Raw genomic sequence first — 23,673 nt, forward strand, 5'->3', positions numbered from 1 at the left:
TAAACATTGACCTCAATTTCAATAATTTTGATTTTATTAACATTCGAAAGGTCGAACAAAACATAAAAATACGACAGAAAAATCCTTTTTTGTACAATAGACATTTACTAATGTGTAGGAAGAGACTAGTTTCAAATAATCTCAACGGACGACACTGCGGTGGAATAGAATTTATATCACAAAAAAATTGTTGATATAGTTTTTTTTCTGCAAATTTCAAGCATAATAAAGAATTTGTAATTGTTATGATGTTCAAAATGGTTCATTACAAAAACGTGTTAGGAACTATATACAAAAATTTAAAACCACAAAATTAAGCAACGATTTCATCTTTTATTGTTGAATTGCTCTTATCAAAAATTTCAAAAACAAAATATCGCAAGAATGTTTTTTCTAGATGTTGTTTATAAGCCAAACTTTTGGACGTAATATGCAACAAACCTTCAACAAATACAAATAAACATCTTGTTCTGAACTCAGTAACACTTGCAGTCAGCCTAAAATTACGAATAAACGCTTAAACAACACCTTAAAACTTAACAACAACTATGCGGAAAATTGCTCAAAAAGCCTAACATGTTCATTAGTCTTTATACTTTCAAATATGTTGGACAATAAGTATACCAATGTATTTAAATAATTCTCTGTAATACTTCCTCCAAATACTTTACATATTTCTTGAAACATTTTAAAATTTTATTTAAAAATTAAAAAAAAAAAATGTGTAGCATAAGCTAATATCCTATGGGATCGAAAATCATTTCGGGGGGGGGCTGGGCCCCCCGGCCCCCCCCCCTGGCTACGTCGGTGATATTGCACCAGAGGCTTGGAAAGTTTGCAGGCTACTGAAGCCATTATGTTTCCGCCCATCTTAATCTATGGCGGATTTGTCTGGTGGTATACTCTTGGGAATAAGGCGCTACCGTCCATACCATCAACTATGCAAAGGGCTGCTTTGAATGTTATCCTGGATCTGCATCCTTTGATACAGTATCAAACTGCGAGAACGGCTTTTGAACTTCAAGAATTAGGAACGTGGCGAGTTTCACATGCAAAGGTCTTAAGGTAAGGTAATTCTACTCTGTATGGATCCAAGATGGAGGACAGCACCGGATCGTACATCCACTAATCAAACACTCATATAAGATTACCAGTAGATATAGCGTCTTTCAAGCAGAGATTCTTGCTATCAGGATATATTCGATAGTCAACGGCCTTAAAGGCTCTCAAGTCATGGACCCTAATCTCGCGAGCTGTCCTTGATTGCAGAAGGTTTCTATATGATATAAGCAAAATTGCAGATGAACTTGTTAGGCCACTGATGTGCAACTACATCGACAAACTTCGTAAGATCTAAGACCATTCGAAAAAGTGGCACTAAATCTCACGATATCGAACTCTGTTCACAGTAACTGCCTGCCGCTGATCCATGGATTGCACCAAACAGACATTCTGTGAGTGCATTGGTTTTTCGACAATCATTTTGGAATAATCTTTCGCCCAAATGCTTTAATTCTCCTTATTGACGAATCCACTGAGGTCAAAATATGTCTCTTCACTAAAGATGATTTTTATACCCACCGCCATAATATGATGGTTTGTAAGATATCGTGGTGGTTCCGTCTTTCCACCCGTCCGTCCGTCTGTTGAAATCAAGATACAGCTCGCAATATTTAAGATAGAGCTTTATAATTTAGTATAGAAGGGATATATTGATCAAGATTTTGATGAAGAACGGTGCCACGCGATTTTCGGTATTTTTAAGGTTGTGGCCTCAATATCCCACCCAAATGGTTGAAATTTTGTATTTAGTCTTCGTAGAAGTGCAAAACTTTCTGTCTGAAATTTGTCGGTATAAATCCACGTCTTCATATAGTCCACATAGAAGGGTATCACGCGATTTTCGGTATTTTGAAGGTTGTGGGCTCAAAAGCCCCCTGAAATAGCTGGAATTTGGTATTTAGACTTCGATGAGTTGTTGGGATAGGTCCACGTCTTTATATAGCCCCTATAGAATGGCCCCTCCCGATTTTCAGGATTTTGAAGGTTTTAGCACCATTATCAAACCGAAATGAATGAAATTTGATATTTAGTTTTCGTTAGGTGTTTAAAACTTTCCACCTGAATTGTGTCGGTATAGGTCCACGTTTTCTTATAGCCCCCATAGAATGGTACTTCTCTATTTCGGTATTTTGAAGGTTGTGGCCTCAGTATCCACCGAAATGGCTGTAACTTGGTGTTTAGCCTTCGTTGAGGGTACCAAACTTTTCACCCGAAATTTTATATAGCCCTCATAGAAAGGACCCTTCCGATTTTCTGGATTTTCAAGGTTTCAGTGTCATTATCAAACCGAAGCGTATAGGTTCCCATTTTCATATAACCTCCATAGAAGGGTACCTTCCGATTTTCGGTATTTTGAAGGTTGTGGCCTCAATATCTTAAACAAATGGCTGAAAATTGGTGTTATGTCTTCGTGGGGGGCCTACAAAACTTTTTGTTCGAAATTTGTCGGCATAGATTCACGTGTTTATATAGCCCCCATAGAAGAATACCACCCGATACTCGGTATTTTGAAGGTTGTGGCCTCAATATCTTAAACAAATGACTGAAAATTGGTGTAATGTCTTCGTGGGGGGCCTACAAAACTTTTTGTTCGAAATTTGTCGGCATAGATTCACGTCTTTATATAGCCCCCATAGAAGAATACCACCCGATTCTCGGTATTTTGAAGGTTGTGGGCTCAATATCCCATTAAAATAACTGGAATTTTGTATTCAGTCTTCGTGGGAGGTATTAAACTTTCCACCTGAAATTTGTTGGTACAGGTATACGTCCACGACCACAAAGAACGGTACCATCCGATTTTCGGTATTTTCAAGAAATTTCTTCAATATGACACCAAACTGGCTGAAATTAGGTTTTTAGTCGTGTAATTTGTTGGTATAGGTATACTTCTTCATATAGCCCACATGGAACGGTACCTTCCGTTTTTCGGTATTTTCAAGGATTTTTTTTGCAATATCCCACCGAACTGGTTAAAATTTGGTATTTAGTCTTCGTTGGAGGTATAAAACTTTCCATCTGAAATTTCTTGGTATATTTCCACGTCTTCATATAGTCCCCATAGAACGGTGCCTTCCGATTTTCGGTATTTTGAAGGTTGTGGCTTCAATATTCCCCCGAAATGGCTGAAATTTTGAATTTAGCATTGTTCGGCTGCAAGTTGGTATTTAGTGTTCGTTGGGTGTATTAATCTTTCCACCAGAAATTTGTTGGAGTAGGTCCACGTCTTTATATAGCCCCCATAAAATTTTCTCTACCGATTTTCTGGATTTTGAAGGTTTCAGCGTCATTATCAAACCGAAATAAATGAAATTTAGTATTTAGTGTTCGATGTAGGTATAAAATATTCCAGAAGAGTACTTCCGATTTTTGGTACTTTTTAGATTGTGGTCTCAATATCCAACCGAAATGGCTTACATTTGCCATTTAGTCTTTGTTGGTGGTATAAAACTTTCCATCTGAAATTTGTCGGTATAGATCCACGTCTCGTATAGCCTCCATAGAACAGTACATCCCGATTTTCTGTATTTTGAAAGATTAAGCCCCATTATTCAACCGGAGTTACTGAAATGTGGTATTTAGTCTTTGCTAGAGTAAATACTCGTAACAGTATAACAATTTTTGGTATAGCCCCACATAAGGATATCACCCGATTTAAGACTTTTTGTAGATTTTAGTTACATTTTTTCTACCGAATTTGTTGTTAATTGGAATTTTGTGTTCCCAGAAAATAGAAAACTTACTTGCAAAAAGCTATCCATATAATATAACCAGTTTTTAGTCTAGCCCTCATGACCGGTATTGCCCAATTGTACATATTTCGGGCGTTTTTTGTCAACTTTTTGAACCGAGATTGCTGGTATTGTGTGTTGTCAGAGGCTATAAAAGCTGAATTCGGAAAATTGCAAATATTGGTCCTTTTTTTAGAAAGAACAATGATGACGCCCCACGTGAGCTCCTGTAAAGGGTGTTGGTACATTTTCCTTCTGATGTGGATGCAAGTTCATATTTTGGAATCTCAATGGGTAGAAATCCTCCACGTAGGAAATGATCAGTATAAAGTGATTACCATCAGTTAAGATATTCTGCTCCTCCAAGGAATAAACCTTAAGGTAGAGAAAGAGCTTAGTATTTTCTTCAATACAGTTCGTGGTTCGTGGAACATAACTCCGTTCCTACCTTTTAAAAAACTGTACTGTAGATCCGTATAATATGTTCCTTGAAACATCTATGAATTTTACTCTAATGGGGCCTCAAAAATATGCTGAAATACATCGAGGGCAAAAAGGCCCTACATACATACATTTTGTTATTATTTCTCTTACAAGATCATTGTAATGATCTGATTCCGTTGTTGTGATCAATGTTGTCATATTCTTATATTATGCTTTATCCATTATTTATTTTGCATAAAGATTCTTGCATACATATGCACTCAAGTAATGTAGACTTTCATTTTTTTGAAGACCGCACAGCGATGAGCGGTCATTTCCTTTTGACTCTGCATGTAATTAATTAATTGTTTTTGCATTGTTTTTCTTTCATTCTTTGTTATTGTTGTGTACCAAATCATAATTTCATAATAGGCCCAGAACGATGATTATAGGTGGGTGGGTGAGGTTCCCGTAGTTACAATGTTCTGCGGACAAACAAACAGCAATTTGCATTAATCAGTCAAAACAGACAAAAAAACGCTAATATGGATGGATATTTTCCGCACTGGAATTTGATGTCTGATGTCAGTTACGGTTCAACGATCACCATGATCGAAACGTTGATAACGGAAGTTCTTGTTTTTTGCATTGAAATAAAATCTAAAGGATAAGAATTAAAATGTGAATTAATTAAATGATTAACAAAAGTCTTACCAAAAGAGAATAAGGATATGGATATTAACGTTATCAAGTGACTAGTTAAAAAGAAACTATAGTGGAAAAAACATTAATTTAATTCTAATTGGACATTGAGAAAATTAAAAAAAATAAAGATTGAAAATGTCACACGGTGATCGCGGTGGACGTATTGGTGTGGTGAAATTCTTGGAATTGGTAAATATATGTAATTGCAAGAAAGTAAACCTAACTCATTCAAAGTGGACACTGGATTTTTCAAGAGTTTCTGTCAGCAACCAAAAAGTATAATAGACAAGGACATATTTTTAGGGGTCAGCGAGGTCAGAATATTTGTATTTTTAAAGCTTTTGGAGGATCCAAAGAGGATAACATACGAGCCCTAACCACTATTAATTCGTACACATTGCATTTTTCAACAATGTAATATTAAAATATGCATATCATCAGAACTATAAAGACTACACAAACAAATTTTTATTATTCTTAATGATAATTTTATTCTCTTTAGACATATATTAATAAAAATTCAAATCAAAAAAAGGTCCTTTTAAAAAACAAACAAAAACGAAAGTTCATTATTTTAAACAAAAATATTGTGACCACTATTAATTCGTACAGTCACCAATTATCATTATTAGAATTATTTTACGCCATCATTGTTTTTTACAACGGTCTCGACCCACTTTGGCATGGTACTGACTAGCTTTTGACAATCTTCTCGGGTTATCGAGTGCCAAATTTTCTGAATTTTGGACTTTAACCCGTTAACAGTCCGTTGGGGTTCATTTCGAAGCTTTCTTTTCATAATAGCCCACAAATTTTCTATTGGATTAAGGTCTGAAGAAGAGGATGGCCAATCCAGGACCTCGATTCCATTTTCTTCAAGCTACTTTTTCGTATTTTTAGCAGTATTGGAAAAAACACCATCCTGTTAGAATATGTATTCCCCATAGTCTGCTATTACGATACAGATGGTATCAGATGTTCTTCCTGGATTTTTATATATTTTTCTGCATTTACGATTCCATCTATGAAATGGAGCCGACCAACACCTTTTGAATACATACATCCGCATACCATAACGCTAACTGAAAACATTACTGTACGTTTTAAGCAGTTTTTATTGTATGCCTCGGCGCTTTAACGTACTACCCTTTTTCTTACATCACCAAAACGGACATATATCAAACTTCGATTCGTCATTAAAAAAAATGCTGTCCCATTGCCGTTGTATTCAAAATCTTCTCTTTTAGTCCATAATAGGCGTTTATTTCATTTTAAACGCTGTAAGCAATGTCATTTCCTTGGCTTAAAAAATTATATAAATTATCAGGTTGATTTCGAAATACCGGCTAAATCTTTAACTTACCTTATAGAAATTATAACCTTTTTATATGCAGTCGGGTCCACCCACGTTCTAAGGGCTTTCCAATTGCTTCAGACCACTTTATGGCTATATCTCGAACAGTGCTTCTACGATTTAGTTTAATGATATTTGCCGAAGCTCTTTTATCGCGAGGACTTATTTTGGAAGTACGGCCTCCGTTTGAAACATTATTTCTGAAATTTCTTAATATTTTCACTTTTTTCATATTTTCTGTTTTATATTTTCTTTTCTCATATTTACTTTGTATTGTAGATCTTGGAATTTTAATATCAGTCGAAATCTGTCCATATGTCGTTCCAGATTTGAATTTATCGACGATTAAAATTCAAATTTCCCCCCAAGTAGGCGTGCCATTTTTAGAAATAATGAAAATTAAAATAAAATAAAGTGAAAGTTGTATCTTTTGTGACTCCATTTTTTTTTTATTAAATTTTGCTTTTTCGTTTAGCTTGAGCTCAATTTATAAACTGAACAAATAAATAGTGGTCAAATAATTTGCAGCAATAATTAAAGGCCTTTTTGTTTACTTAATATTATAAGCTTTTAACACCGCGTTTAATATTATTTCTATGTCAGTTTAGAGGAAATAAAATGACCTTTCAGAAAAGTATAAATATGTCGGTGTTATTATAATAATTAAACCTTTATTCTGGCGTTTAATGTTAAAGAGTGAAAAAATACCTGGTGTACGAATTAATAGTGGTTAGGGCTCGTATATAATCCTTTTTTAAAGATATTAAAGAACAGGATAATCCCTAGATGACAAATGATGATTTTTAGCAAGAGGACCATTTCAAAATTGGTACGTCCTAAATTTTGAACATCGTCTGTAACGAAAATCGTTAACCACGCCTTTTTTTCTTGATGTCATTGGGTTCCAATTCAGGGCTCTGCGGCAAATGACCCATCAATTACACGTTTTTATACCCTCCACCATAATATGGAGGGTATAATATAATTTGCCATTCCGTTTGTAACACATCGAAATATTCATCGGAGACCCTATAAAATATAAATATTCTTGATCAGGGTAAAATTCTAAGTCGATATAATCGGTCCGTCCGCCTGTCTGTTGCAGTTCGCAATTTTCAAGATAGAGCTTTTTAAATTGGTATAGAAATTTCTATAACTCCTACGATGTTTGGAATTGCCAATGGCCTATATCAGTCCGCAATTTGATATAGCCCCATAGAACGGTCCCACCCGATTTTCGGTATTTTGTGTTAGATATACTTGTTTGAATTTACTGTTTGTCAACAAAATATTTTTTTACAAATCAAAGTAACATTTGAAAATGAACATTTGTATCAGAAAAATTTTTCAATAAATTTTATTCATTCTGTCTTTAATTCTTGAACCGACGTGTAGACATTTTTTTCTTGAAATCTAATAGGTTATGGGCCCAGCCCATTCGTCGATTATAAAAATATAATTAATTTGTGTGCAGATATTCGTGAGCATTCGGAATGGAGCAAAAAGTGATGTTTCCGTTGTTAAATTCCTGTAATTATTTTACATGGAAATTTAAGATGCAAATGTATTTAATTCAAATGGATTTGTGGGATATTGTGGAAAAGGATACGCCTAATCCTGTTTCAGCGGATTTCAACAAACAAGATCAGAAAGCCAAAGCAACTATAGCAATGTGTGTGGAGAATTCGCAAATACATCTTATAAGGATGTCAACAACAGCAAAATCCATGTGGAATACATTAAAAAGGACCTATGAAAGAAAAACTATGACGTCTAAGTTACATTTGTTACGTCGGCTGTATGACAAAAGAATGACAGAAGGAGAAAATATGCAAGATCACATCAATAGTTTGAACGTTATAAGGGCACAATTGTTAGATATGGGCGAGGAGGTCAAGGATAGTTCTATGGTGGCCATTATGTTGAATACTTTGCCGAAGTCTTTTGGGGCATTAGTTACATCAATTGAAGGTCAGCCGGAAGAGTCAATCACACTGGAATATATTCAAGAAAAACTTTTGGATGAATGTGAACGCAGATGTGAAACTGGAAATTTCAATAATATGGCAGAAAATGAAACCTCAAAGACACAACAAGGAAAGTTCAAGAAACGTAAGCCCATTAAGTGTTATCATTGCCACAAGCTGGGACATTTAAAGAAAGATTGTTTTAAATGGAAAAAGGAGAAAGACGAAGAAAGCAAATTGGTATCTGGTCAGGTATGTTTGAATGTTTCTAACAGCTCGAATGGATGGGTTATCGATTCCGGAGCATCCATTCATATGACTAGTAATTTGGAATGCTTCAATAAGTTGGAGACCAGGAATAGTAAAGTGTATGTAGCTGACGGAAAGGCTTTAGATGCAGAGGGTTATGGGAGAAGGCTTAATAAAAGGAAAACACAATCAAATCCTGCTTCAAAATGTGCTATATGTTCCCGGTCTCAATGGAAGTGTAATGTCCACAAAAGGATGCACGGTTATATTTAATGAAGGCAAATGTATCATCAAAAAGGGAGGAAAGTTCCTAGCCGAGGGTTTAGCAGCTGAAAATCTCTATGTTTTAGAAGAAAGAAATCAATACAAACAGAATACAACTAAAAATCATTCGTTAGCATGTGTTCATTTATGGCATCGACGCTTAGGTCACGCAAATATTGCTGATATCAAGAAATTACCAAATTTAGCTGAAGGTATTTGTATACAGAATTGTGAAGACAATAAATTTTGTGATATATGCACAAAATCCAAAAAGACGAGGATTCCATTTCCAAAAGGGAGCGACAGCAAAACTAAGAAGGTAATGGAGCTCGTACATTCGGATGTTTGCGGACCACTTCAAGTAAGCTCACAAACTGGAAAGAAATATTTTTTGACTTTTATCGATGATTTTTCGCGATATACGAAAGTTTATCTTTTATCGAAGAAAGATGAGGTAACTTTAAAGTTTAAAGAATTCGTTGCTGAAGTTCAAAATTTTACTGGAAAGAACTTAAAAATTCTTCGCTGCGATAATGGAGGAGAATTTATAAACAATGAAATGAAAACTTTTTGAAGGATAATGGTATAATTTTGCAAACAACAGTGCCATATTGTCCGGAGCAGAACGGAGTAGCGGAGCGCAAAAACCGCACTTTAATTGAAATGGTAAGGGCTATGCTAAATGAAGCCAATTTACCAAAAATGCTGGGGGCCGAAAGTGTTATGGCTGCAAATTACATACAAAACCGATTACCCTCTAAAAGTATACATACAACTCCTTACGAACTGTGGTTTGGAAAGAAACCAGATTTAAGTAACATCAAAGTCTACGGCAGTAAAGCTTATATTCAAATACCAAAATGTAAACGTCGTAAGCTTGATGATGTAGCAGTTGAAGGTATTTTGGTAGGATATTCCGAAACAGCGAAGGGATACCGAATTTTGAAAAAAGGGAGCAATTAAATTATCATAAGTAAGGATGTGAAATTTAAAGAATTTGATATGCAGGATATGAAGGATAGTCCAACTGAACAATCGATTCCAATGCAATTTCCAGGCTTTAATGAGAGCAAATTCTTGGGAAGAATTGCAAACACTCCCAAACTCAAGTCGAAATGTATGGATGACTGCTGTTAAGGAAGAAATGAGCAGCTTGGAACGTAACAACACCTGGGTTTTAACAGAACTACCCGAAGGGAAGAAATCAATAGGATGTAAATGGGTATTTCAAATAAAGAGCGACAACCTGAACAAGCCAAAGTATAAAGCAAGGCTAGTTGCCTAGGGATATACACAGTCATTTGGAGAGGACTTTGACGAAACATTTGCACCAGTGGGAAAGTATGTGACATTGCGGACGCTTTTAGCAGTCAGTGCGTCGAAAAAGTATGTTGTTAAACATTTTGATGTTAAGTCTGCTTTCTTGAATGGAGATATTCAAGAAGAAATTTACATGGATCAAGAACATTGGGATGTTGGAATCTGGTCAAGAACATTTTGTATGCAAATTACAGCGTTCAATTTACGGACTTAAGCAGGCTGCTAAATCATGGCATGATAAATTAAGTGAGGTTCTTAACAAAATTGGCTTCGAAAAGGGAAAAGCTGACACTTGTTTATATACCAAGAAGGTGGGCAGCGGATTTATTTATCTTCTAGTTTATGTAGATGATCTACTAATTTGTGCAAAGAACAACTTAATTGTGGATAAGGTTTATAAACAGCTTAATGCGTATTTTGAAATTAAAAATTTGGGAAATGCGTCATCTTATTTGGGCATTCAAATTATTCGCAATTCTCGAGGAGATTTTCTACTTCACCAAAATGAGAAGATATCAAAACTGGCAATTGAGACGAAATTAGAAGAAGGCAAATGTTCGCAAATTCCAATGGATCCAATGGATGATAGATACCGATCAATTTTAGGAATGCTTCTTCATCTATCAATCACTACAGGACCAGACATAGCCGCAGCCGTTTCTATTTTATGTCGAAGAGTTGAAACGCCAAGAAAATGTGATTGGGAAGCTGCTAAGAAGGTCGTTAGATATTTGAAGGCATCAGCACAAAGTAAATTAGTAATCAAATCGGATTCGGATCTTGAAATCAAATGTTACTCGGATTCAAATTGGGCAGGAGATCATGAGGATCGAAAATCAACAAGTGGTTATCTAATTTTGCTGGGTGACAACGCAATTTCTTGGTCTTCAAAGAAGCAGTCAACAATTGCGCTATCATCTACAGAAGCTGAGTTTATAGAGGCGTCGTATGCAGCACAAGAACTATTATGGATAAAGCAATTACTACAAGATATGGCAATAACACATATCCAATACCAATGTATGAAGACAACCAAAGTTGTATAAGGATTATAAAATCACCAAAGTTTAGTCCAAGAACAAAACATATTGATGTTAAGTATCATCACATAAGGAATTTAGAAAATGATGGTGTAATTGATTTATTGTATTGTTCAACCGATCAACAACGAGCCGATTTCTTAACCAAACCTTTGGCTTCATCTAAGTTTAAGTTTTTAGTTAAGGATTTATTTTGTTGAGAGGGGATGTTAGATATACTTGTTAAACCTTCCCCCAGAAATTTTGTACATAAAATGGATTAGAACCGGGAATTTGTTGTTGTATGATGACAAACAACAATTATTTTAAAATGAACAACACAAAAATATTATGAAGATACTTACGTGTTGCAAAATGATTGTGTGATGAGGATGAAACGAAACAACGCTTACCGGGTTTAGACTCTGTCGGTCTACATTCTGAATTTATTAGAAAAAAAAGGATCGTGACGATCTAGGATACTTCGAGAAGAAGGTAGTCTTCGTTTGGGGTATAAAATCTTCCCCCAGAAATTTGTTGGTACAGATTCACGCCTTAGTATAGCCCCATAGAACGGTAGCTCCCGATTTTCGGTATTTTGAAGGTTGTGGCTTCCATATTCCACCGAAGTGGCTCAAATTTGGTATTTTGTCTTCGTTGAGGGTACAAAACATTCCACCTGAAATTTGCAGGTATAGGTCCACGCCTTCATATTGCCCCCATACCTCCCGATTTTCGGTAGTTTGAAGGATGTGGCTTCAGTATTCCACCGAAAGGGCTGAAATTTGGTACTTTGTCTTCGTTGGTGGTATAAAACTTAACCCCAAAATTTGTCCTTATAGGTCTACGACTTCATATAGCCCCCGTAGAACGGTACATCCCAATTTTCGGTATTTTTAAGGTTGTGACTCAAGATTGTTCCGAAATGGCTGAAAATTGGTACTCTCCTTGGGGATATAAAACCTTCCCCAAGAAATTTGTTGGTACATGGTCACGCCTTAATATAGCTCCCATTGGACGGTACCTCCGATTTTCAGAATTTATAGGTTGTGGCCTTAATATTCCTCCGAAATGGCTGAAATTTGGTATATAGTCTTGGTGGGGGATATAAAACCTTCCCCCAGAAATTTGTCGGTACAGGTTCACGCCTTAATATAGCTCCCTAGAACGGTACTTCCCGATTTTCGGTATTTTGAAGGTTGTGGCCTCAATTTTCCTCCGAAATGGCTGAAATTTGCTATTTAGTCTTCATTTCGGGTATACAACTTTCCGTGGGAAATTTATTGGTATAGGTTCACGGGTTCACATAGCCCCCATCGGACGGTACCTCCCGATTATCGGAATTTTGAAGGTTGTGGCCTCAATATTCCTCCGAAATGGCTGAAATTAGGTATATAGTCTTCGTTGGGGGTATAAAACCTTCCCCAAGAAATTTGTTGGTACAGGTTCACGCCTTCGGCATTTTTAAGATTGTGGCCTCAATATTCCACCGAAATGGGTGAAATTTAGTATTTAGTCTCCGTTGGGGGTAAAAATCTTTCCGACTGAAATTCGTAGGTATATCGTCGGTGTCATGCTTAAGTGTTCCATACGCCATTTGCCTGATTCGAGAAAAAGTCAAGTTAATGTTTGAGTCCATACAGTCTAAAAGTGGTGCAAAAATTCAATACTTTATAAGCATAATTCTAATTAACTAAACTCAAAAAATATATCAGAAGTTGATTTTATTCAGATATCTGCTATAATCTATAAGTTATGGCCAATTTTTACAATTGCAAAAAGTTGCTGATTTGTTCCATGGGTTCTTTTCTTTCGTGTTTTTGGCAGTTTGCTTCACATGGAACACGTTATATCACATTTCACCAAACCAACTTATTGTCAATTGTGTTCCACCTCCCTTACGTAAAGTTCTACTGAGAACCGGAAATTCAGGGGATTAAATAAAACAGTGGTATCAGAAAGAAATACTTTAGATACCATTTTTAAATGTTTCCTTTACATTTATTTAAGGGTTTGCCACTTGTCACTTTGAAGAATCGCGATTTTTTGTTTAGTTTATCTTATATGTTTCGTGTTAGGACGAGGCGTTAAAATTAAGCGAAAATAAATTTAGTTTCATATAACAGTACAACATCTAAAAATATTTATATTTAAAAACCATTATTCTTCAGTTTTTAGACCAAGTCCTTTAAAACAATTTGCTCCATACGCCACATTATTCGCAACTTGAAAAAATTGGGCAATTTTTTGTTCCAAACGCCATCATTTTTGGTGCGAAACAATTCGTTTTTGTCTCTTTTTGTTCCATACGCCAAACGACATGGATATGGAACTAAAAGGTTCAAAGTTGTTTTGTTCCATACACCAGACTTTATGGATATGGAACAAAATGATAAATTTTTCGGTCTCGCAAGGCGGATATGGAACATATTGGCATCTGAATATCTCAATATGTATAAGAGATGGAGAAAAACCGACTACAAAATCTGAAAGAGTATGTTTCAAAACCTTGTAAGGTACCTTTATCTCAAAATGTCCTTCCCGAATTGCGGTATTTTGAAGGTTAGCCACATTATTTTACCGAAATTGCTAAAAATTTGGTATTTAGTCTTCTTCATAAGCGAAAGGAAACTAATTGTTCCATTTTACGTCAGGACAAATCGTCATCTCGATATTCATAAGGGCACCTGGCTGTCTCCAGATCAGAAAACAAGAAATCAAATTGATCATGTTGTGATAGATGGAAGACATTCATCGAGCTTGTTGGATGTACGATCGTTCCGAGGCGCAAACATTGATTCGGACCACTACCTTGTTGCAGCAAAGGTACGCACCCGCTTAAACGTAGCAAACAAAGTACGAACAGACACAACACGAAAGTTAGACATCGGTAAGCTGCAATCACAACAGATAGCCACAGCATATTCCACTCAACTAGCCCAATTGCTTAATCAAAGCACTCCTCATCCCGATAACATATCAGCGCAATGGCAAAGCATTGCCCACTCCATGCAAACAACCGCAAAATCCATACTTGGATACCAGCGGCCTCCACCAAGGAATCCATGGTATGATCAGGAGTGTCGTGCTGCCACCGAAGAGAAAAATGCGGCATATAGGGCTACTTTACAATCCGTAGCAACGCGTAGCGCACGAGAGAGATACAGGGAGAAAAGGAGAGAGGAGAAACGTCTTTTCCGCAGGAAAAAGAGAGAGATGGAAAAGCGGGAGTGTGAAAAAATCGAGATGTACAGGAGCCAGAATGAAGTCCTAAAATTCTACCAAAGAGTCAAGCATCAAACTGATGGCTTTGGTACAGGCGCATCCTCCTGTAGAGACCAGCAAGGTAATTTGGTAACTGATACAGATAGTGTACTCAGGATATGGAAAGAACATTTTTCAAAACTGTTGGTATCCAATAGCAGCGAAGACGACGAAGATACCACAGTCCCAATCCCAGAAGATGGTATTCAATGTATACCGCCCAGCCAAGATGAGGTAAAGACAGCAATAAATCGGCTGAAGAATAATAAGGCAGCAGGAGCCGATGGCTTACCAGCCGAGCTGTTCAAAACCGGAGGCGACACGCTGATAAGGTGTATTCATCAGCTAGTTAGCACCATCTGGCAGGAAGAACGAGTACCCGACGATTGGAACCTGAGTATCCTGTGCCCCGTCCACAAGAAGGGAGATAAGACTGTATGCTCTAACTATAGAGGCATAAGTCTACTCCCTATTGCCTACAAGATCGTGTCAGGGATATTGTGCGAACGACTAAAGCCTATGGTCAACGAGATAATTGGACCATACCAATGCGGCTTTAGACCTGGCAAGTCCACCATTGACCAGATATTTACCCTGCGGCAAATCCTGGAGAAGACCCGAGAGATGCAGATCGACACCTACCACCTCTTTGTCGATTATAAAACAGCCTTCGACAGCCCGCTGCGTTCAAAGGTATTCCAAGCCATGTCTGAATTTGGTATCCCCGCAAAGCTCATCCGGCTTTGCAAAATGACTTTAACTGACACGAGGTCCTCAGTTAAAATAGGAAAGAACCTCTCCGAAGAGTTTGGTACCAAAAGAGGTTTCAGACAAGGAGACAGCCTTTCGTGTGATCTCTTTAACATCCTGCTGGAAAAGGTTATACGAGAGGCAAACGTCAAAAGAAGTGGCACAATCTACACCAATAGTCACATGTTACTTGCTTATGCTGATGATATAGACATCATAGGCCGATCAGTAAAAGAAGTAAGTGATACCTTTATGCTAAAGTGGGTGGGAGAATCTGCTAAAGTGGGTCTGGCGGTAAATGGTGAGAAGACCAAGTTGATGGTGTCGACACGCAATGCGTCCATTGAGCTCGGACCGACTGTGGAAGTTGGTTCCTATAATATTGAGGTAGTGAAAGACTTCGTCTACCTCGGCACCTCCGTAAACACAACAAACGACATCAGTTGTGAAATAAAAAGAAGAATTGTATTGGCCAACAGATGCTACTTTGGTTTAAGTAAGCAGTTTAAAAACAAAGCCACATCTCGTCAAACAAAAATAACGCTCTATAAAACACTGATACTACCCGTGCTGTTGTATGGCTCCGAAGCCTGGGTACTTGCGCAAGCAGACATGGCAGTGCTTGGTGTGTTTGAGAGAAAAATTCTTCGAAAGATCTACGGACCAATCTGCGTTGACGGTGAATATCGACGTCGCATGAACCACGAGCTGTATCTGCTGTACAACGACATCAATATTGTTAAACGTATCGAGATGCAGCGATTGCGTTGGCTAGGCCATATCATAAGAATGAGCGATGATGACCCCGCTAAAAAGGTGTATAAACACGGACCGCTTGGCGGTGCACGCAGAATTGGCAGGCCAAGGAATAGATGGCACAAACAAGTGGATGATGAGATGAAAAGGCGCGGTATTCCAGAAAGCGAAGCAACAAATAGAGAGAATTGGAGATCTTTTCTTAGTTCGGCCTATAGAACAAATGTTCTGTAATGGGCCAAGTAAGTAAGTAAGTACAAATCGTGGTGGAGGGTGTAACAAGTTTGGCTCGGTCGAACTTAATGCCGTTCTTACTTGTTTTCTTGTTGTGGTGCACAATGATTCTTCTTCTCTTGTTCGTTTTTCGAACTTGTGAGGAGACTCCAGGCAAACAAATTGTAGTGTACCACTCAGAATTAACCTTCCTACGATCCTCAAGTCGTATAGTAGCCATATGGCCAGTTTAGCTGAAGAAACAGGCGACCATTTGCTTCGCTGTGGTTCTTTCGTTGTACTTGGCTCGCCTTCGAAGACCTCCACGGTCGATTCCTGTTTTGTTTCCGGCTCATACGCATAGATCCAAGATTCGTCGTCTATGACAATCTTATATATGTCGTTTGTAGCTCCGCGATCGTATTTTTTCCAAATTGTTTTAGTACAAATCGACAACAGCCTTTTTTGAGATATTGTCAAATTGTGTTGGATCTATCGAGAAACCCCCATTGTTGCGGCCAGGTGTTCATGAAATATCAAATATTAGTTGGTGGAAGAAATGGCCAAGGATGCCTATATTTCACGGTATATTACATGGTGATCTTGTATTATCCGTTCACGCACGGCTTAATTTTTTTGGCTCACCGGACGTTTTTGGACGACCCTCAGCACTTTCGTTTTTAGCGAGTGGTGGCCACGACATACAAAGATTCAGTATGATCGAGAGTTACGTGCTCTCCAGCCACTACGTATGGTGCCATGGACTGTTTTCTCAAGTAGCATGGACTTGCCCCTGAAAAAACTTACCGCCGTACTTGAGGCAGCGAATGTAAGTTGCTTCAACAAGAATCAAAGTGATCCGAAAGCAGGTCTTAAAGTAAACTTATCCGACATTTTGTGTGGGTCCATATTCGAACCTGATGTGTAAAGTACAGGGACGTAGCCAGGATTTCATATCGGGGCCCCCCCTTTTTTTTAGACTTATATTACTGATATCAAAATTTTCATTGAAATGTCATAAGACTTCTTGACCAATTTTCCCATTATTCAACAATAAATAGAAGTTAATATACATATGTTCAAAACAATTGGTCTGTTAATAATTGCATTTATTTTTGGTGTCATGTATCAAATTGGAGATCCTCGTCAATATACTTCACAACTAGAGTAAATGGTAAATTTCAAATATCCTTTTCAATACCATTGAAAAAAATTAAATTTTTTTTGCGAGCACATCCGCCGTTTTTGGTACTTAGGTTAAGGAAAAAATTGTGGTTTCAAATATTTTCGCGTTCACAAAATTGGATGCTGCACCCAAAAGTTATGGGGCGTTATGTTCACTTATAAAGAAAAAATATTTAAAACTTCCCTTTGGGTATTAATAAGAAAATATATGTACAAATCATTAACAGAATGTTATATCAATCCGCTGATGTGAAAATATTTCTAAATTTGTTTTTATTTCCGCGGAAAATCAACAAATAATGAAAAAATCTTAGAGTAAATTTAATTCATTCTAACTCAGAGTCCATATAAATCTCAAAAAATAAATTTAAAATCTCTATAGAATCTAGACAATGCCCAGAAAAATGTGAGACCAACATTTTAAAGATTGGGGTTTTAACTTGCATATTGTAGCAACAACAAAAGACAAAAACTTATTGTTGGAATATTATTTCAAAAATATATTTTTTGGTTTAATACGAAAAATTGGAGAAACAGTTTTAGGAGTTATTCTACTATTTCGCTAAATTTCCATACACCTGAAGTATTTTTCTAAATCTTCTTCAAGGAAAATAGTTTGTCATCGTGAAAGTATATTTGCTTAGTGTGGTTAGCAATAGAATTAAGAAGTAGAGAGTAATATTGAAATTACAATCAAAGAAAAAACATAGAAGTTAAAACCCGTATAATTCGCGAATCCGTTTAAATCAGTTGAGGTGCTTTTTGGATACAGGGAGTCCATGTCTATCAATATGCATGGATTTTCCACATGTTTCATTCAGTGGCCAAAGTGTGCCATCAGTTGCATCTTACTATTCACCTTCAAGTGGGCATATGATTATAAGTAGCATCCGATTTCAATGGCAGCCTATTAAAAATACGTCAATATAAATTGTTTTAGACAGATTCGTCAAGAACTGCGGATGTGCCACCACATTCTATTTTGGGATAAATAGGGATAATACTCACGAATCTTTGTAATTTGTGACACACCTTTTTGGCAAATATTATAATCGCGTATAAAGAATTACATTTATGTAAAAATAATCAAAGAAAATCGCGGTTCAATTCGCGGAATTGTCAAAATATATTTTTGCAGATTTTCCTACTTTCAAGGTATCTATATCCGGCGTTTTAGTGGATGGATTCGAACGCGGAAGGGCTTATTAGATCTGGCACATAAAAAAAAACTAAAATCACTCCTGTACCTGTACGACAGTTGTAAATTTTAAAGCCAAAAATAGGTTTTTTTCAGAAAATTTACGCACCAAATTTTCGCCTTTGGACTCCTAATACTAGGAAGCTGTACGGAGCACACTCATGAGATATACATCGAACGACGTGGAATCGCAAGTTATACAATCCTATAACTAGTTTGGATTATTATCTAGTTGCACCCTTTAATTATGTATAAGAAAAAAACAAACAAAAAACACTGAAATCAAAACTTCAAAATGTCAGCATCGATTTTAGGGGGATGCAGTGTATATATCGAAAAGTCATGCACTAGAATCATGTTACTCAAGGGGTATTCTTTAGTTCTTTCTTTGAGCAGAAATCAAGAAAGAACACAAATAAACTTGTTTACTTCAACACGTTTTCCCATTTTTTTATATTACCACCAACGCAGCTTCCACGAAAATTATTTGTTATGGTCCATATTATGAGATCGTGGCTAAAACACTTCAATTAATATAAATATATTCATATTTTATAAAATATATTAGCAGTTCGCGACTTATTAAATGGTGAATCTCAACTTCAACGATTGTAAAACTTTTTTGAATATTCCCATATACATACATACGATAAGTATCATTCAATTCATTGACATCACTTCGGTAAGACCAACGTAGTTAAATGACAAAAGAAAGCGAATACAATCGGAAAACCTTAGAAAATATAAGAAAATATCTTAACAATATTGTTTTCTTTGTTTACAAATACATATTTAATTCAGAACAGAGAATATAGCCAAAGCGGTTGTAGCGCTGTGGATAAAACAACTAAAAAATTTCTTAGGAAATCCAATCTTCTCGAAATAATGTTTAAGCCCTCGTCCCCTGACTTCCTTGCCTTGCTTTATTTCTGACATAATAAAAATAAAAGAGGTCTTTAGATCCTTTCCTTTGAACAAAAATTCAAAATTACAGATTCATTTCTTCACTCTAATTTTTTGAGTAATTTATTAGAAGATGTGATTAGATGAGAATTGATCCATGCAGAGGGAACGTTGGGACATCATGGCGTCATCCACTTGTATTTTTGTATGGACAGATGGAATTCAGGAGTTGTGAAAGTGATGGGAAAAACGCCGAGACGCATGTCCTCGTTGTTGGTCATTAATCCCGCTGCGGTGTCAATATGGTCAATTTTCCATGACACAAAAATTACGCACAGTGTTCTGTTTGTGTTAATATTCCAATCGCTGTTGTTTTAATAAGAAACCAAGATATTTCTAGAACGGAGCAACAGATTTGGTCCAAGCTTTGGATTTAGTAATATTTTGTGAAAGATCATTTTTAGCTCGCCATATCGGGGCGCTCCTTAGGGTAACTCCCCCACTAAAGTTCATCATCTTTGTTTAAGTGCAGTCTGTTCGAGGATTCTTTGGAAATGTTTACAGAAGGTACTCCCTGTTTAGAGCGATACAGCCTTACCCGGCTCGGCAAACCCGACTGATACTTTTTTACTTGTTAAGATTTTGAGGAACAAGAATCGGCATCCGACCAGTTTTTTCTTTTGTCTTCCCAAAGTCGAAGATGAAATAGGAAAATTCTTAGAAATATTATGCTTCCATTGAAAGTACTTATTTATTCCATAGCGCCCTATTTTACCCAAAATACAATTATTTTGGTGTTCTATGCTAGATGCAGTCGGTTTAAATCAACTCTTCTGCCTTTATTAACAAAATAATCAGCAGACATTTAAGAAGAGTGCAAAATAGGGCTTATTTTCTAACGCATGCTGTATCTCTGAAACTTATTCGAAGTAAAACAAATAGACCAGTTTAACATAGTCTTAACGGACATCACTGCGGTGGTACATAAATTGTATCATGATAAATGGTTGATATATATATTTTTTCGCATATTTTAAGCACAATAAAGAGTTTGTAATTCTTATAATAACCGGAATAGCTCATTACAAAAACCAGTTCATTTATTGTTGCATTAATGTTGTCAAAAATTTGTTCATAAGCTAAAGTATTGGATGTTTTATGCCACAAGCGTTCAATAAATATTACATTGTTCTGAAGTCAGTAACACTATGCCGGTCCAAATTACGATTAGACCCTTCAAAACGAGTATAAACTGGACATCAACCGTTCAGAAAATTAATCATATATTTTGGGGGGCCCGGGGGGCCTGGCTACGACGGTGGTAAAGAATATACCAAACCGGTCATCCCCTTCAAGAGTTATCGTGCGCACAATTTATCCGATCATTTTTGATATGGCTTATCTTCGAACTTAAGCTAAGTTTGGACACAATATTATAAAGGCAAAATTTTGGACCGAACCGGCGGATTCGTTCGAGAGTTATCTTGCTCTCCAACCACTACACACGGTGTCATAGGGGTTTTTTAACTTTGAGGCTATTTTGTCAGGAAGTATGGGGTTGCCCCTTATGAAACTTGTACCGTCGTATGGGCGGCAGTGAATACAAGATGTTACAACAAAAATCAAAGCGATTCGAGAGCAAACCCTAATCTGAACTTTTCCGAAATTTTGTGTGGGAGGTACGCGAAGAAGTGGACCGATTGAATATTGGAACCTCATCTATGTCTGGTAGAAATTTCACGATGTACAAACTATGGTCCAAATCAGTTACTCTTTTCAAGAATTATCGTGCGCACAAATTTTCCGAACTTTTGTAGGGGAGGTACCGAAAGGAGTGGACCGATATAGACCATCTACGAACTAAAAATAAGTTTCGACAATAAACACAAATAAACTTAGGCGTTTCGGAAGAGTTTTGTACTTCAGTACAACTCGTGGTGGAAGGTGTAAAAAGTTCTACCTGGCCGAAACTTAACGCCGTTCTTACTTACTTACAACGCCCAACCCAAGTTTTTATCGTTGTTAGTGTTTCTCGCGAGGCAAATGTTAGATCACTACCTTAAACGAGTGTTAAAGGCAACTCCCCAGATGATTACACGATAACCCAGACAAGTCCTGCTCTTTGTAATATTAAAACTGGTCAGGACCTTTGCTTGGTATATTTAATCCCCTACGCTAAGCCCGGGGTGTCAATAAGCTCTTATAATTTACCTGTTATATAGGAAAAAATGCTCATGTCTTGGGGATGGATTTTATACCCTATTTATAACTCCTAAATTTATTGCTTTAAAATCCCATTTTTATATTTTCAGGGCTTCGCAATAGCTTGTTTGGTTCTACATTACTACAGTTTTGATGATCGTGACATAGCCACGTCTCTGTTGGCAACGGGATCATTTAGTGGCTACATTATAGTTTTAATTGGAGTATTTGTGGGTAAGTATTTACAGATTGGAAATGCTGTGAAAAACTTTTTTCGGAATCACATTCATAGTGCATGTTTTTGTATTCGTTATGTCCATTGATCTCAAAAATATTTGAATACGTATTTCTTTGTCTACTTTTAGGCGCCATGATGCGAGCTCACATTCACAGGCGTATCGATATTTTCTTCAGTATTATGGGTTGTGCTTTGTTCATTGCTTCGGGTGTTTTCGTTATTGAAGCTTGGGAATATTCATTTCGTACCAGGACAAGAGATTTGGCACTGATTAAAGCTTCACTGGCCATCGTGAATGGGGTGTTGTTTGGTTTCGATGCAATTTTTACATTTCGCGACAAATAGAAGTTTAACTGCCAACAATTTTCATTAATTTTAAAATCAAATATTTTTTTATACATAAAGAGACGTATTTGTACAATTGTTATGTAAGTAAAAAATAAAGAAATAAGTTTTGATTTCAATAGAAAATCGTATGATTATTTCATCCCTTAGCTGTGAAAAGGAAGCCGAATGTCTTAGGGGTTGATAGTTAGAAGAAATAATTCAAATCGAATGTAATTGCGTCGTAGATTTTTTTTATTGAATAGATACTTATGTACGTATGAATGCTGAAGATTGAGAAAATGCGTAGTTTTATGTTTTACAGAACAAAGCATGTCGTCACGCATTGCGTATTGAAAAACATAGCTGCTACATGATTGAATTTCAATTTCATAAGAACCACATCATAAAATTGGCTATAATCAGCAGAAAACATACTGTGATATTCTGCAGTCTAAAAATCATCACCCTAATGTATGTTGGGTGATAATTTTTAGACTTTTTTAAAGCTTTTCTGTAGTAGGAACGGTTATTAATAATTAATTACGAGTTCTAGTTGTCTTTGAAGCAAATATTATTCAAAAAATCAGCTCTTGGTGGTCTTGGTGGGGGTCTTCAAAAAAATATTCTTTGAAAAATCCACGTTTGGTGGTCTTCGAAAAATATTCTTTGAAAAATCCTCGTTTGGTGGTCTCCGAAAAATATTCTTTAGAAAATCCACGTTTGGTGGAAAGTCTATTGGTCCTTGAAAAAATATTCTTTGAAAAATACTCGTTTGGTGGTCTCCGAAAATATTCTTTAGAAAATCCACGTTTGGTGGAAAGTCTGTTGGTCCTTGAAAAAATATTCTTTAGAAAATCCACGTTTGGTGGAAAGTCTATTGGTCCTTGAAAAAATATTCTTTGAAAAATCCTCGTTTGGTGGTCTCCGAAAATATTCTTTAGAAATTCCACGTTTGGTGGAAAGTCTATTGGTCCTTGAAAAAATATTCTTTAGAAAATCCACGTTTGGTGGAAAGTCTATTGGACCTTGAAAAAATATTCTTTGAAAAATCCTCGTTTGGTGGTCTCCGAAAATATTCTTTAGAAAATCCACGTTTGGTGGAAAGTCTATTGGTCCTTGAAAAAATATTCTTTGAAAAATCCTCGTTTGGTGGTCTCCGAAAATATTCTTTGAAAAATCCTCGTTTGGTGGTCTCCGAAAATATTCTTTAGAAAATCCACGTTTGGTGGAAAGTCTATTGGTCCTTGAAAAAATATTCTTTAGAAAATCCACGTTTGGTGGAAAGTCTATTGGTCCTTGAAAAAATATTCTTTAGAAAATCCACGTTTGGTGGAAAGTCTATTGGTCTTTGAAAAAATATTCTTTAAAAAATCCTCGTTTGGTGGTCTCCGAAAAATATTCTTTAGAAAAACCACGTTTCGTGGAAAGTCTATTGGTCCTTGAAAAAATATTCTTTAGAAAATCCACGTTTGGTGGAAGATCTATTGGTCCTTGAAAAAATATTCTTTAAAAAATCCTCGTTTGGTGGTCTCCGAAAAATAT

At 36.4% G+C, this 23,673-nt stretch overlaps 1 protein-coding gene across 1 annotated transcript; it reads left to right on the top strand.

The window, feature by feature from the left end:
- The first annotated feature begins 4,823 nt into the window (after window positions 1–4,823).
- LOC141399935 (uncharacterized) lies at window positions 4,824–22,202 on the top strand. The gene is made up of 3 exons (XM_073979306.1): window positions 4,824–5,111; window positions 21,677–21,800; window positions 21,932–22,202. Exons 1-3 carry the CDS (start codon window positions 5,058–5,060, stop codon window positions 22,147–22,149), a joined length of 396 nt encoding a protein of 131 aa, XP_073835407.1. The 5' UTR covers window positions 4,824–5,057; the 3' UTR covers window positions 22,150–22,202.
- Window positions 22,203–23,673: the final 1,471 nt, after the last annotated feature.

The sequence above is a fragment of the Musca autumnalis genome, unplaced genomic scaffold, assembly GCF_047663935.1.
Source record: "Musca autumnalis isolate F117 unplaced genomic scaffold, ASM4766393v1 scaffold_3, whole genome shotgun sequence".
NCBI lineage: Eukaryota > Metazoa > Arthropoda > Insecta > Diptera > Muscidae > Musca > Musca autumnalis.